At 43.0% G+C, this 14,790-nt stretch overlaps 1 protein-coding gene across 1 annotated transcript in view; it reads left to right on the top strand.

The window, feature by feature from the left end:
- LOC118587650 (collagen alpha-4(VI) chain-like) overlaps positions 1-14,790 on the top strand; it is a 93,149-nt gene that overhangs the window by 30,959 nt on the left and 47,400 nt on the right. Inside the window, exons 12-16 of the mRNA XM_036193650.1 lie at positions 965-1,018; positions 6,735-6,806; positions 8,979-9,005; positions 10,281-10,325; positions 14,206-14,259. Coding sequence (XP_036049543.1) covers positions 965-1,018; positions 6,735-6,806; positions 8,979-9,005; positions 10,281-10,325; positions 14,206-14,259 — 252 coding nt within the window. The remainder of the gene's footprint in view (positions 1-964; positions 1,019-6,734; positions 6,807-8,978; positions 9,006-10,280; positions 10,326-14,205; positions 14,260-14,790) is intronic.

The raw sequence follows: 14,790 nt of genomic DNA, 5'->3' as shown, positions 1-14,790 counted from the left end.
TTGTTTTTTGAGATAAGGTCATATGTGGCCCAGCCTGGCCTTGAACTTCTTATGTAGCTGAATATAACCATGATGGCTTCAATTCCCAAGTAGTAGGATCAGAGGCATGTACTACCATGTTTAGTCGATGTAGTGTTGGGAATCGAATCAGGGTTTCATTCATGCCAGGAAAGCACTCTGCCAACTGAGTTACACGCCTATCCCTATACAGACTTTGAAAAAGAAATCGAAGCCAAGCCTCAGTCACAGGCTTGTCTCGCTCATGTTTTTTAATGTTAGACTAGAGGATTGTGTTTGGGAAACCCTTACTGTGTGGCAACTAAGAGGCATGTCTCAAATGCCAGCAATGTCAGGGCTAGAAAATGTTGACTTCTCTGCTTGGTTAGAATTGAGTAGTGCTTGGTTATATTGAATTTTACAAATAAAACGTGTCTCACTGATCTTTATCGGTAGATTTTAGGCTAAATAAACAAGTCTACCTTTCAAATGGCAAGCGAACATTCCTTAGGATGATATAGTTTGTAAACTTGAAACTGAAAAAAGAAGACTAAACAGTTGAATCAGAAATGAACCTTTCTCATGAGTCATTGGAGGCAGGACCTTTGCAGATAGTGTTAAACAAAGAGACCTGTTTAGGAGCAATACTTTTTTTTTTTTTTTTTAACCTTAAATTAGAAACTGGTCTCCACTGAAATTTTCATGATAGAATGTCTTAAAAATATTTTGGAATCATAGCAATAATCTGATGAGCCAAACAAATAATTGTTCATATTCTCCCTGTAATATAGGCTGAGAATCTCCATTTCTGTGTACCTCCTCCAGTAGCTAATGGATTTTTCAGTAACATATGGACCAAGTGAGACAAGCCTATCTCATAGTAGCAATTGAAACATTTTGCATAGATTTGAGAAGAGATGAAGAATCCAGAGTCCAAGTTACTTATTTGAATTTCTTGTCTTCTCAGGGAGAGAGGGGTTTGGATGGACTTCCTGGCCACCCTGGTGAAGAGGGTGATTATGTGAGTACTGAGTCTTTCTCCTGCTCTTCTTCCTTTCTCTTCCCCTCTCCCACTTGATAACCATCAGCTAAATTGAGGTGATTTCTTTCGATTATTGAGACACCCATGATTACAACTGGTGTGACAAGGTGAGTTGAAGAGAGTCCAAATCCATTCTTAGTACATAATGCAATCATTCAGCTTTCTTGGGTGGCAATGAAGGTTCTGGAGTTATGGTGAACCAGTGAAGGTTTGCATAAAACCCTGGATACCTCACACCACCCCAGGGCTGTGTGAGACGTATACACCATTTGTTTATCAGTGAGACGAATGTATATTATAGAGAACTGTGAGTCAGGAGAGCAGAATGTGGTAGAGACCATCTTCATCTCATCTCAGAAATACCAGGAAGATATAAGAATTCTGTGGTTTTCAGGTGATTTTTTAAAACAGTCCTTTGTCCCATGAGCCTGCTTTAATGTTGATTTGCATGTACACCACTGGTTTTCAAGCTTTCTGGTCTCAAGACTGTGGGATGTTCTGTATTGTGAGGGTGAGTTGAAGAAAGAGAGTCACTTCAAGATGAATTTGAGGCTCTCTGCAGCATGGAAGGAACAGTTTTGAGGAACTGTACCTCAAACAGCCGTGCAGAAGCATATTTATTGATAGAAACACAAATGTTTTTTGGGTAAAACAAGTTCCTCAGACCAAGACCCCTGATCTTTGTGTTTTCTGAAGGAAAACATCACAATCCTGCAACCTTAGTCCTTATTGTGTACTATTTTCAGTGCCTAGTAATTCAAGACACCCCAGGTGTTCCAGGATAGTCTTGTGACCAAAGTCATGCAAAGACTGTAAAGCTCCTTCAGAAAAACAACTCTGTAGATAATAGAAAACAATCACCATTTTCCACAGTGATTTCTTCATGGTCTAAGTACTTCTAGAAAACAACTATTCGTTCTGATGTTTACCCTAGATACAATGATTCTCCAAGAGTTCCACTGCAAAGACATTGTCTTACTCCTTGTCACCCCAGAGATTTAATTGACAAGTGGAATTGCGTTCCCTAAGATGTGAACCTTGATGGTTTCATATGTGTACATGTTGTGAGACCATTATATAATCGAGGCCATTGGCAGGTTGGCCACATTGCAGCCAGCATTTTTTTCTGGCACTGTGTGGTAGGAACATTCAGGATCAATCTCCTTAGAGAATTTTAAGTAGCTAATGCTGTGCTGTTAACTGTAGCTGCCATGCTGTGTATTAGAACCCAAGACTCACTTAAAACTGAGTTTACACCTTCTCACCAATGGCTCTCCATTCTCTCATCCTTCAGTCTTTATGCTCTTAACAATTATAGAGGATCTCAAAGACGTGTTGTGTGTGTGTGTGTGTGTGTGTGTGTGTGTGTGTGTGTGTGTTGCTGGGGATTGAATGTAGGACTGTGTTCATAGGCAAGTACTCTACCCTTCATCCTTTCCCAGCTCTAGGTTTGTTTTTGTGCTATCTACTCTTTGTTTTTTTTACTTATTTACTTTATTTTTATTTACTTATGATTTACTTATTTATTATGTATACAGCATGTATGACTGCAGGCCAGAAGAGGGCACCAGATCTCATTACAGATGGTTGTGAGCCACCATGTGGTTGCTGGGAATTGAACTCAGGACCTCTGGAAGAGCAATCAGTGCTCTTATCCTCTGAGCCATCTCTCCAGCCCCAACTATCTTTTATGAGCTAAAGCTAAGATAATTTTATTTACTTATTTAATAATGCCAAAACCCACTATGTGTTAATATACATGGTATATTATTTTATGAAAAATGAATGTATTTGACAAAAGAAAAAGCATTAACACGAAAAGAGCAATGGTTTCCATATTTAGCTTTTAGGAGGCAGCCACATTTGCATACCTGCTTCTGTCTCTTGCCTGATCTGGTGCCACTGTCTATGTGGCTCTTCCCTCCACTCATCCTTGGGAAGATTGAGAGTTAAAAACAGAAAATAACATTGGAGTGTTGTCACACCTAGACCGTTGTCTGTCATGAGGAAGGAGAGAGACAACACTTACGGGTCCCAAAGATCTTATTGAATCACCACATAAGTGGGATCGATCAAGGCTGCAGGACAAGGACTCGGGAGCCTTGTGTCTCCTGACAGCCCTGAGCAGGGGCAGAAAGTGAGGATAATAAGCACAAAAATCACAAACATTTGTTGTTAAGGTACAATTACAATTTTCACCAATCAGGAATCAACGATTAGGGACTTTCCTTGTGTGCTCCATCACTGTCAACCAAAATACTATGCAAAACTTTTAGTCCAACCAATCAGATTCATTTGTTCCTTCTGTGGTTAGGAACAGCCATGATGTTTCTTAAGAGCTAAAGATGCATAATGGCTATTTTTATGGTTTAAGGAGGAGGTGGATCAGCCACTGGAAAGTTCTCGGCTCCCCTTGGGCTTGGGAACCTGAACTATATTTCACCCTACAGGTAAAATGGAGTGTGAAGTCAAAATGGCAGAACTCAGGCCAAGGTGCTTTTGCCGGCTCCCTTCAGTGTAATTGGGAAAAATAACCTTTGTGAACTATTCTGCATACAAGTGTAGATGTTTTCTTTGCTCCACCTGTTTTTTTAAATTTATTTTATTTGTATCAGTGTTTTGCCTGAAGGTGTGTCTATATACTACATACATGCCTGGTACCCATAGAAGCCAGAAAAGGGTGTCAGATCCCCTGGAACTAGAGCTATAGACAGTTGTGAGCTGCCATGTGGGTGTTGAGAACTGAACCTGGGTCCTCTGGAAGAGAGGCCAGTGCTTTTAACCACTGAGCAATCCATCCTGCCCTTCTAGCTGTTATTCTGAACACCTACACTATCTGAATGTAGAAGATAAGCATAAATTAAAGGAAAAAATATGTAGCTGCCAAGATATGTATAAACCTATCTACTTTGCAGTTTGGGAGGAATTGCTCAGCCCCCCTTCTCCCCCCCCCCTTCAGTAAGCACAGCCTTACTGAACATGAGTATGAGTTCTTGCTATTTCATTTAGAAATAGCAAAAATATTCCTTCTAATTTTTTGATGTCTAAAATGACCTGGGTTATTTTTTATACATGCAGGGTGGATCAGTGAGTGAGCATGTGTATGCCACATGGAGGTCACTTTCAGGAGTGGGTTCTCTTCTTTCATCTTGTTGAGGCAGGATCTCTCTTGTTTATGCACTGCAGACTTCAGCCAGCTGGCTTGGGAGCTTCCAGACAGTTCTGTCTCTGCCTTCTGTTTTGCATACTGGGTTCACACCACAGCCTCTGGCTTTTTGCATAGGCACTGGGGACTCAGGGCATCAGCTTTGCATTCAGGTTCTCTTGCCCACCCAGACATCTCTCCAACCTTCTTTTATGTTTCATGAAATTTCTTATAAAAGAAGATGACTTCACTGTGTGCTGTTCTCTGAACAGCTCTTAATATGTTTTTTTTTTTTTCTTCTAAAAATGGGCAGGTTTTCCTGCTCAGTGCCAGAGATATTTCTGTAGGTAGGGTGCTATGAGAGGTGCAAGCATACATTTGTAGGCTCAAGTGGAACATGTCTCGGGAACAGACCATTTTTCCTTCCAGATGTCTTCTGTTAGTAACTGATCACACCTCTCCCACCCTCCAACTCAGTGGTGTAAGACAACATTCTGAGGCTGGGGGATGGCTAAGTGGGTAAAGCTCTTGCTGTGCAACTATGAGGACCCGAGTCTGGATCCCACAACTCACATAAAGCTGCATATAGTAGTGTGCACACCCATTCTCCTAGGGCTTGTATGCAGCTAAGAACATGAAACCGTGTGTCAAACAAGGTGGAAGGCAAATTTGTCTTCTGATTTCCATACCCAGCCATGGGACAGATGTGCTTCACTCACACATGAACACACACACACACACACACACACACACACACACACACACACACATGCATGAGCACGTGCATGCGTATACAAGATTAAAATAAAAAAAATTGTGTTAATTGACTTTGTGGGTGAGGAATCAAAAAAGGGCTCAAAGGCCAGGTTCTCCTCCACGTTTGGGGGCTTGGCTGGGCTGATAATGTCTGGGGCTCCAGTGACTGAGACTGGAGGACCCACACTGCTGCAGGTGTCTTCTTTCATGTGACTGACATCTCTGCTGGGATACTGGATGGGCACAAAACTCAAAATATAGCCGGAGGTTCTAATATATATTTTTTAAAATGTGGGCTGGTGAGATGACTTAGCTGGTAAAAATACCTGCCATGTAAGCCTGACAGCCTGAGTTTGACCCCTGGAATCCACAGTGGAAAGAGAGAACCAATGCCTACAAGGTGTCCCCTGACTTACACACATTTGCTGGAGCACTTTGCACCTGTACACATGCATGCATATGTTCACACGCACACATGCACACACACACACACACACACACACACACACACACACACACACACACAACCAATATTAATGAACTGCAAAAAATTAGAAAACATCTACCTCCACAATGATACATCCACTGTAGACTACTGGCAATGGTCGAGAGAAAGCCTGATCTCACATAGTCTGGTGATCAGATGGCCAAACACCCTAACTGTCGTGCTGGAACTCTCATCCAATAACTGATGGAAGTGGATGCAGAGATCCTCAGCCAGGCCCCAGGTGGAGCTCCAGGAGTCCAATTGTTGAGAAAGAGGAGGGACTGTAAGAGTGTGAATTGTTGACACCAAGACTGGAAAAGCACAGGGACAAATAGCCAAATGAATGGAAGCACATGAATTATGAACCAAAGGCTGTGGAGCCCCCAGCTGGATCAGGCCTTCTGGATAAGTGAGACCATTGAATAGCTTGAACTGTTTGAGAGGCACCCAGGCAGTGGGACCTGGACCTGTCCTTAGTGATGAGCTGGCTGTTTGGAACCTTGGGCTTACATAGGGACACTTTGCTCAGCCTGGAAGGAGGGGCCTGGACCTGCCTGTACTGAATCCACCAGGTTTAAATGAATCCCCAGGGGAGTCTTGGCCCTGGAGATGGCAATGGAGGGGAGGGGCTGGGAGAAGGTGGGGGCGGGGGCGGGGGTGGGAGTGGGGAGGACAGGGGAACCCATGGCTGATATGTAAAACTAAAACACAAATATAATAAAAAAAGAAAGAAAACATCTACCAGTCCTGATGGTATGGATTTATAGTCTCAGTCCTTGGGTAGTGGAGGCAGGAGGATCACAAGTTCACTGTTAGCCTGGGCTACATATCAAGCCCCTGCCTCAAACAAACACACAAACCAATCAACCCCAAACCTAAGAGACATGCAAAGTTGATTTCCCTAACACTGTAAAGACAATAAGGGAACAATCAGGAGATCTCAACGGAAAAAGTTGCTGATGGGAGGACGTGACCTTAGGGACAGGAAGGTGTCACTGACAAGAAAATGTTAAACAATGGTTTATTTTCCATGAAACCACAGTTGGAGCTGTCTGAAGAAAATGTTAGACTCATTTGAGGTTTGAATTCTAAAGTTGTTTCCTTATTTGGGGCCTCAGATTGGCCAGATGATGAATTTATTATAATCTGATGACCTTGTAGGTTACGTCTGGTCACGTGTTTGAAGATGTAAAACTCTAGGGACCACCGGTGTTCCAGTCCCTTTGCTGGGCATCACGGATGGTTGGAATTGCTTTGGTGGGCATGGAGACGGCTGCTTGAGTATCTTCCTGTGATTTTCTTCACAGGGACAGAGAGGCCCTCGAGGTCTTCCTGGACTCCGAGGTGAGGAAGGATGCCCAGGTGTGAGAGGTCCTAAGGTGAGTGTGTCCTTGAACTTTGAGATCCTTTGCCTTTCATGGTTTTGTCCCTTGAGTTGGAGGAAAAAAAAAAACTTAATTCTTCACCTTAGCTGTAGAATCTTAAATCCTCAGACTGAAGGTTGGGGAAGTAAAACCTATACAGTTTGTGGGGAGGATCCCAGGAGGCTCCAGGAGCAAAGTGATGATGTAAGACAGAGGGGACCGTAACCTAAAAAGACAACTATCAGATTACACACTGTGGTTAGAGCAGGTCCATGGCCAGGAGTTCCGGAGGTCCATGTTGAACATGAACCTGAGCCATATTCGCTCAGATACAAGGGACCTGGGGGTTCTACTCCAAATCCTGTGAGGAAGGAGTTAGGATCTGGTCCTAAGAAGCATTAATTCCCTAATACTTTAGCTCATCTTGCATTTGGGGAGAGCAGCTCTGGTCCCAGGGGAATAAAGACCCTCAAGACAAGAGTTGAGCGTGCTGGTAGTTGGAAGGCAGGCTTGGAACCCTGAATTTCAGCAGCTAAGGGGAGATGAACAGAATACCCCCTTTTAAATGGTTGCTTTAAATGGCCCTGAAGCTTCCAGGATTGAAATATCTCCTTCAGTAAGCACAGAAGAAATATCTACAACATGAAAGTCCTAAAGAGCTTTCCCAGTCACACTGGTTGTGTCTTCCACGTGCCACCGAGGTGTCTTTCAGTGACTCTGACTTATTGTCCCAGAATCCTCTGTGTACTTGTGACCAAGTGTATTAAAAATACACGTGGCAGGCCACTGCTGCTCCCAGTACCCCTATTATGCAGAGTTTCAAGGGGCTGTTTTCACAAGGTGTAGGAAGTGGGGGAAAGGAGAGTAACTCTTTGAGACCCATTACATTTGCTGGAGAGAGAGAGGCACCTGCATTTTGATCTAAGAATTATATTTTCTTCCAAGTGAAGTAACATGACTTTGTAAATGAATCAAGAGTTTAAAAATTCATCAAGCCCAAGTTCTCTCTCTCTCTCTCTCTCTCTCTCTCTCTCTCTCTCTCTCTCTCTTCTCTCCCTCCAGTACATGGAACTATACCTAGGGTTTCACATGAGGTAAACAAGTACTCTGCCACTGAGCTATATCCCCAGCCCTCAATCCTTTTTATCTTAGTTTTAATTAATACTTCTGAACTGTGTCTGTGAATGAATTTAGTGGCTTATTGCAGTAGCTATACGTAGAATGCACCAGTTGAATACAAGCTCCTCCCTTTTCTGCTCTGCCCCACTGTTGTGGAATATTACTTTAACTAGACAAAGATGTGTTACTTTTACTTATGCTGTGGAATATATTACTTTAATTATGTGAAGGTGTGTTACATTTGTTTCTGCTGCATTTTTTTAATGATGTAAAGATGTGTTGTTTTTGTTTCACCTTGTCTGCCTGAGGCACCTGATAGGTCTAATAAAAAACTGAATGGCCAATAGCTAGGCAGAGAGAGGGATAGGCAGGGCTGGTGGGCAGAGAGAATAAATAGGAGGAGAAATTTAGGCTCAAGAAGAAGAAAGAAAAAAAAAGAAGAAGAAAGAAGAGAAAGAGATAGACATGCCCGGGGCCAGAAGCCAGGCAGCCGCCAGGCAGCCGCGAGAAGCAGTGAAAGTGAGGTCTGCAGAAGGAAGAGGAGGAAAAGGCCCGAGACATAAAGTAGACGAAGAGAGACAGGCTACGTTATAAGAAGTAGCAAGAAATGTGCCTAAGCTAAGGCTGAGCATTGATGACTAATAATAAGTCTCTGAGTCATGATTTGGGAGCTGGTTGGTGGCCCAAAAGAAAGCCTGCTATCACCATTTCCTCCCCAACCTTTAGTGATCAGTATTCTGCATTTGGGTTGACTTTTTATTCCTAATTTTAAAAACTATAAATGTATTACTAGTCTTTTTGTGTCTAACTTATTTCATTTAACACCGTGCCTTCCATTCCACAACAGAATGTTGCTTTTTTATTTTTAAATGGTTGAATAACATCCCATAGTGTACTGTATTACATAAAAAACCCCTTTCTCCGTTGATGGGTCCCTAAGCTGATTTCTTGTCTGTTGTGAATATTGCTGTGGTAAATGCAGGCAGGGAATTTATTTTTGGCATGATAACTTCACTCTTTTAAATCTATGTACACAACTTAATTATTTTTATTTCTTCTTAACTTCAGGGAGTCAGAGGATTTTCAGGAGAAAAGGTAGGACCATCTTCCCTTTTCTTACCCTGGGTGGCAGCTTCCCTGAGAAACACAGCACTGAGTCCATGTCCCGTTCTATGGCTTGAGTGAAATGCCCAATTCTTTGACAAGGAAGTAGGCCTTCCCAACTGAGTGCCTGGCTGATGGGTGACTGTAAGACAGATATTTAAGCTCCAAGATTGTGACAAATAGTGTTAATTTAACTCTGTAATAATTGACTCACCATTACCTATCACAGGATGGTCTAAACAGAGTTGGCCCTGGTCTAAGGTGTGGTGTCAGGGTGTACATATGGGGGAGGGAGTGATAAACTGGGTTTGTCACAATAATTGAACTTTGTATCTATCGACTCAGAATCAAATTATCTCTTTGTTCACTTATTTGCCCCAGAAATACACATTGCACACCCTCTGTGTTCCCCTCTTTACCATGGAGGGGCATTTACAAAATGATAAGACAGACAAGGGCTCCTGGGCTGATCTTATTCATGTGTTCTAGAACCTTCCATCACTTCCTGTGGCAAAGGTGTCACATCAATTCCAATTCAAGAGCTTGATAAATGTGTTTATTGTCACATGCTAATTAAATTTTACTTGGCTTTAAAAAAGAACTCTTGATTTTCTTGGGTGGACAATAGGGACAAACCCAGTCTTTCACAGGTGTGAAACTGGTTTCATTGGGATTGTGAAATTCTGACAGTTTTTCTTCAAAAGATGCTGTCTCTCTGTCTCTGTCCCTTTGTCCCTCTGTGTCTGTCTCCCTGTCTCTTTCTCTCTGTTATTTGTGTTTTGAGACAGGGTCTTACTCTATAGAGCCCAGGCTGGCTGAACTCTGGATCCTCCTGCTCCAGACTGAGTGTGGGATTACAGGTGTGGGCCACAGCAGCTAGCAGGTGACAGCCCATGGAAACATTTCATCCAACTTGGCAAAGGGCTTGCCATCTTCAGCACTGAGTTGCAAGAGTATTTCTTACCCTTTCTTAACACACGTGTGTGTCCTCCACCTCCGTTTTTTTTACATGTCTTCCTCTTGCTCCTCCCCTCCTCTCCCACCCCTGCCCCGCCTCTGCACAGAACTACCTGGGAAGTCAGTAAAGACCTGTTTTGGAAGACCAGATTGTTACTTTTTAATAATTGGGTGTGGTGTTAACATTGTTTCAGAAGCTCCGTACTCTCTTGTCAGCTGAAAAAGAAAAGCTAGCAAGGAAATGAACAGATGAGGAACACCCCATCCTGTGCATGGCTTGTCTCTGACTTCTGCCCTTCCTTCCCACAGGGCAGCGATGGTGAGGAAGGTGCTGGGGGCTTAGATGGAGAACAGGTATGGAACTATCTTGCTTTATATTTTCTGCCCATTACTCAGCTATTATTTTATCTGTTTGTCTGTCTATCTATCTATCTATCTATCTATCTATCTATCTATCCGTGCACACTCTACTGCACATGTGGAGGCCAGAGGTCAGGTTGTAGAAGGTGTTTCTGTCCTTTTGCTTTGTGGGTCCTGGGGATTGAATTCTGATAGTCAGGCTTGGCAACAAGAGCCTTTACCTGCTAAGCTACCTTGCTGTGTTTCTTTCTATCTATCTATCTATCTATCTATCATCTACCTATCTATCTACCTACTTACCTATCTATCATCTATCTATCAATCAATCAATCTATCTATCTACCATCTATCTTTCTTTCTATCTATCTATCTATCTATCTATCTATCTATCTATCTCCCTGTGCAGTTCTGGCTGGTCTGGAACTTGCTATATAGACCAAGCTGGCCTCAAACTCAGAGATCCACCTGCTCTTGCCTTCTCAGCACGGAGATTAACCATGTCTTTTCACTGACCACTTTCATGTCATTAAAGTTTCCCCTCTCACTTCTGAGGAAACATCTCATATCCACATTTTAAAGTAATTATATATAAGTTTGCTAGAATGTTTTTTTTTAATTTTGAAAACTTTAATTTGTTCATTGTCAGACTGGACTGAAAAACAACTTTTGACTCTTAAAAATTCTCTCGTAATTTTATTACACACACACAATGTGCTTTGATCATATCCTCCATTATCTTCTCCCGTCTTCCCCATTCTACTGAACCCTGATTCTTTCCAAGTCCCTTCCTAGTTTCATATCATTTTGTTTGTGGCTCACTGCTTTTGGATCAAAGTTGTCTTAACTAAACATGAGTGTGTGTGTATGTGTGTGTATGTGTGTGTGTGTGTATGTGTGTGTGTGTATGTATGTGTGTGTGTATGTGTGTGTATGTGTGTGTGTGTGTGTGTGTGTGTGTGTGTGTGTTGTGTGTGTTGTTTATTCAAGCAGAGTTGGTTTACCAATGGCTGTAACACTAAGGACGATGATTCCTGCCTCACAGCACCCATTAACCATGCAGCTTCTGGGAGAAGGGCGTGACCTCTCCATTCCACAATGGAGTGTTGATGGGACCAGCCTTGTGCGCAGAGCCGCTGCTGCTGTGAGTTTGAGGTGCAGCAGCTGTGTAGTGTCCAGAAGACCACTTTATACAGCACTCCTCACCACCATCTTCATCATCTTCCTCCTCACCATCTTCATCATCTTCCTCCTCACCATCTTCATCATCTTCCTCCTCACCATCTTCATCATCTTCCTCCTCACTCCTCACCGTCTTCTATCTGCCTCCTCTTTCCCAATGGTCCCAGAGCCTCGGAGTGAAAAATAATCTTGGACTTCATAGAGTTCACGGTATACCTTAAAAGTTTTAAGTTAGTATGTAGAAATGATGGCATCTTCACACATAAATGCCAGTATCCTTTGTTCTTGTTCAATCTTCCCTTCCCTCCCTCCCGCTTTCTCCATCACGGAGTCCTCTCTTCTGCTCTCACATTAGTGTGGCATGTGGACTCTTACAGCAAGGATGGCTCTTCCTGGTCAGTCATTGTAACAGCATGCTCGGCAGGGTTTAAACTGGTCTGTTTGTCCTCATGCCTCCGTACAGGGACCTGTAACTTCAGTCAGCCCCTTCCAGATGGCCTGTTGTCCCGAATTTCATTTCCATATTTTGTTATATATTATATTTTGTTAAATATTATGTTTTGTTAAATCCCAGCCATTTAGACATAGTTTTTCTTTTAAAGATTTATACTTGTGTGTGTGTGTGTGTGTGTGTGTGTGTGTGTGTGTGTGTGAATGTATGCTCCTGTGTGAAGGTGGCTGTCGAGGCCAGAAGAGGCTGTTGCATTTCTGATAGCTGGAGTTAAAGGCTGTTGTGGGTCCTGGGAACTGAACCTGGGTCCTGTGGAAGAGCGGCAAGTTCTCTTAACCACCAGGCCATCTCTGCAGCCCCAGACTATTGTTAATACTGTTTTAAACAGCTGACATTCTCTTAGCTCTACTCCCATATTTATTAGCATCACAGATATCTTCCTTTAAATAGTTGATATCTTAAAAACAAAAACAAAAACCCAAGAAATCATGATACCTTAAAAACAAAAACAAAAACCCAAGAAATCACCTTGTTTCTTTTGCCTCAGACTCACCTTGCAGACTTTCCTTTAGTGAGGGTCAGGCTGTTGGGAACTCCTTTGGCTTCATGTTGTCTTTTCCTTTTCCACAAAGGATAGCTCACCGACTAAACAATTCTGTTTTGAGAGTAAGCTCTTCTCGACACTTTGAGAATGTCATTTCTTAGTTTCAGGCTTCCTTTTCCTTAGGTCTTTCATTATTACTATTTAGAAGCTATCTGTCAAAATAATTATTTCTTGGCAAGCAACGTTTCAAACATAAATATCAGGGTGCATAAAAAATTCCCATTGTGGTTCGTTTTGGCCGTTTCAATATGTTGTATCCCGGTGTATGCTTCTTTTTATTTAGTGCATTTGGAACGTGTTAAGCTTTTGAATCTAGTTATGCCTTCCACAAATCTCAGAAAATCCTTAGAAAATTACCCTATTGAAACTTTCAGCTTTTGTATTGTGGTCAGCTTCCCATCACATAATGAAATACCCAAAGTAATTTACATATAAAGAGAAAAGGCTTATTTTCCTTCATGATTTTAAGATTAAAGTCTACGATGGGGTAGACCCATTCCTCTGAAGTTTCTGATGGGGGAGTCACAGAAGACAGTGGTGGGGAGCATGTTGTGGAGAGATCTGCTCACTTCATCATCCAGAAGGAGAAAAAGAAGAAAGGATAGGGGTCCCAGGGCTCCCCTCAAGGACTCAATCTAGTGGCCCGAGGACCTCCCACCAGGTCCCACTCTTAAAGGTCCACAGCATCTTCCGGCACTAGCTCACTGGGACCAAGATTCAATACATAGACCATGGGGGCGGGGCATTCAAGACACAGTGCATAGCATCTGGTTCCTGTATTACAATAGTTCTCAGCTGTGGGTTACAACCCCTTTGGGGCTTGACTAACCCTTTTACAGGGTTCACCTAAGACCATCAGAAAACACAGATATTTACATTACAGTAGCAAAATTACAGTTCTGAAGTAGCAAAATAATTTTATGGTGGGGGGGGTCAGCACATCACCAGGAGCTGTATTAAAGGGTCACAGCATCAGGAAGGTTGAGAACCACAGCTCTATTGGGGCTTTATGGATATCTAACTAGAGAGTATGAGACCTTCCCATTTTGTCCTGGACTCAGTCACCTTTCACATTTTCTTTTTCTTTTTGGGCTGCATTTCATATAATTTCCCCCCCACCCCCCACCCCAGTCTCCCTCTGTAGGCCTGACTGGCCTGCAACTTGCTATGTAGCCCAGGCTGGCCCTGAGTTCACAGAGACCAGCCTGCTTCTGCCTCCCCAGTGCGGGCATCAGCGGTGAGAGTCACCACTCATGCTTCGGTTCTCAGAGGTTGTTTTTCACTGCACTCAGTTCTGTTTACGCCGATGGTTCACACCTCAGACGAACTTTAACCCACTCACAGTTTTCAGTTCAAGTAGACCCTCCGTGAGTCTTTTACAGTCCGACCTGTGTCCTGCTTTGCTTCATCGAGAACCCTGAGTGTTTCTTTTTATTTGTTGTCTTATTGAGTTGTTTTGATTGATCTGGTATTTGAAATTGGTTTGGGTGTGAGGGTTACTCAGAACCCCTGACCTGTCTGTCCTGTTGTTAAAAGTGCTAAAGCATGTTCCCACTCTTGGCTGGAGTGTTAAACTACGTGATAGAAGCTTCCAGAATGACCAATAGGATTAAGATTCCTTGCATGGTTATTTTGCCTAGGGTGATCCTGGAGCTGCAGGGCCGTCTGGAGAGAAAGGGAACAGAGGCAACAGGGTAAAGTATGAGCGTGTTTTCACTCTCTGCCACATCACTAGTGCACAGTGTCTTCACTCTCTGCCACATCACTAGTGCACAAACAGTGTCTTCACTCTCTGCTACATCACTAGTGCACAGTGTCTTCACTCTCTGCCACATCACTAGTGCACAGTGTCTTCACTCTCTGCCACATCACTAGTGCACAGTGTCTTCACTCTCTGCCATATCACTAGTGCACAGTGTCTTCACTCTCTGCCACATCACTAGTGCACAGTGTCTTCACTCTCTGCCACATCACTAGTGCACAGTGTCTTCACTCTCTGCCACATCACTAGTGCACAGTGTCTTCACTCTTTGCCACATCACTAGTGCACAGTGTCTTCACTCTCTGCCATGTCACTAGTGCACAAACAGCGTTTTCCCTCTCTGTCACAGCACTAGTGCAAACAGACCCCAGCAGTTTGAACTGCTGCTGCTTTACAAACAGCTTATTCACCTGTCCTTGTTTGCACTCCCTGTAGAATTACAGTAGTGCTTTTGTATCTGGGT

The sequence above is a fragment of the Onychomys torridus genome, chromosome 7 (assembly GCF_903995425.1).
Source record: "Onychomys torridus chromosome 7, mOncTor1.1, whole genome shotgun sequence".
Lineage (NCBI taxonomy): Eukaryota > Metazoa > Chordata > Mammalia > Rodentia > Cricetidae > Onychomys > Onychomys torridus.
The sequence above is the reverse complement of the archived record's forward strand: the minus strand, read 5'-3'. Positions and strand labels throughout refer to the sequence as shown.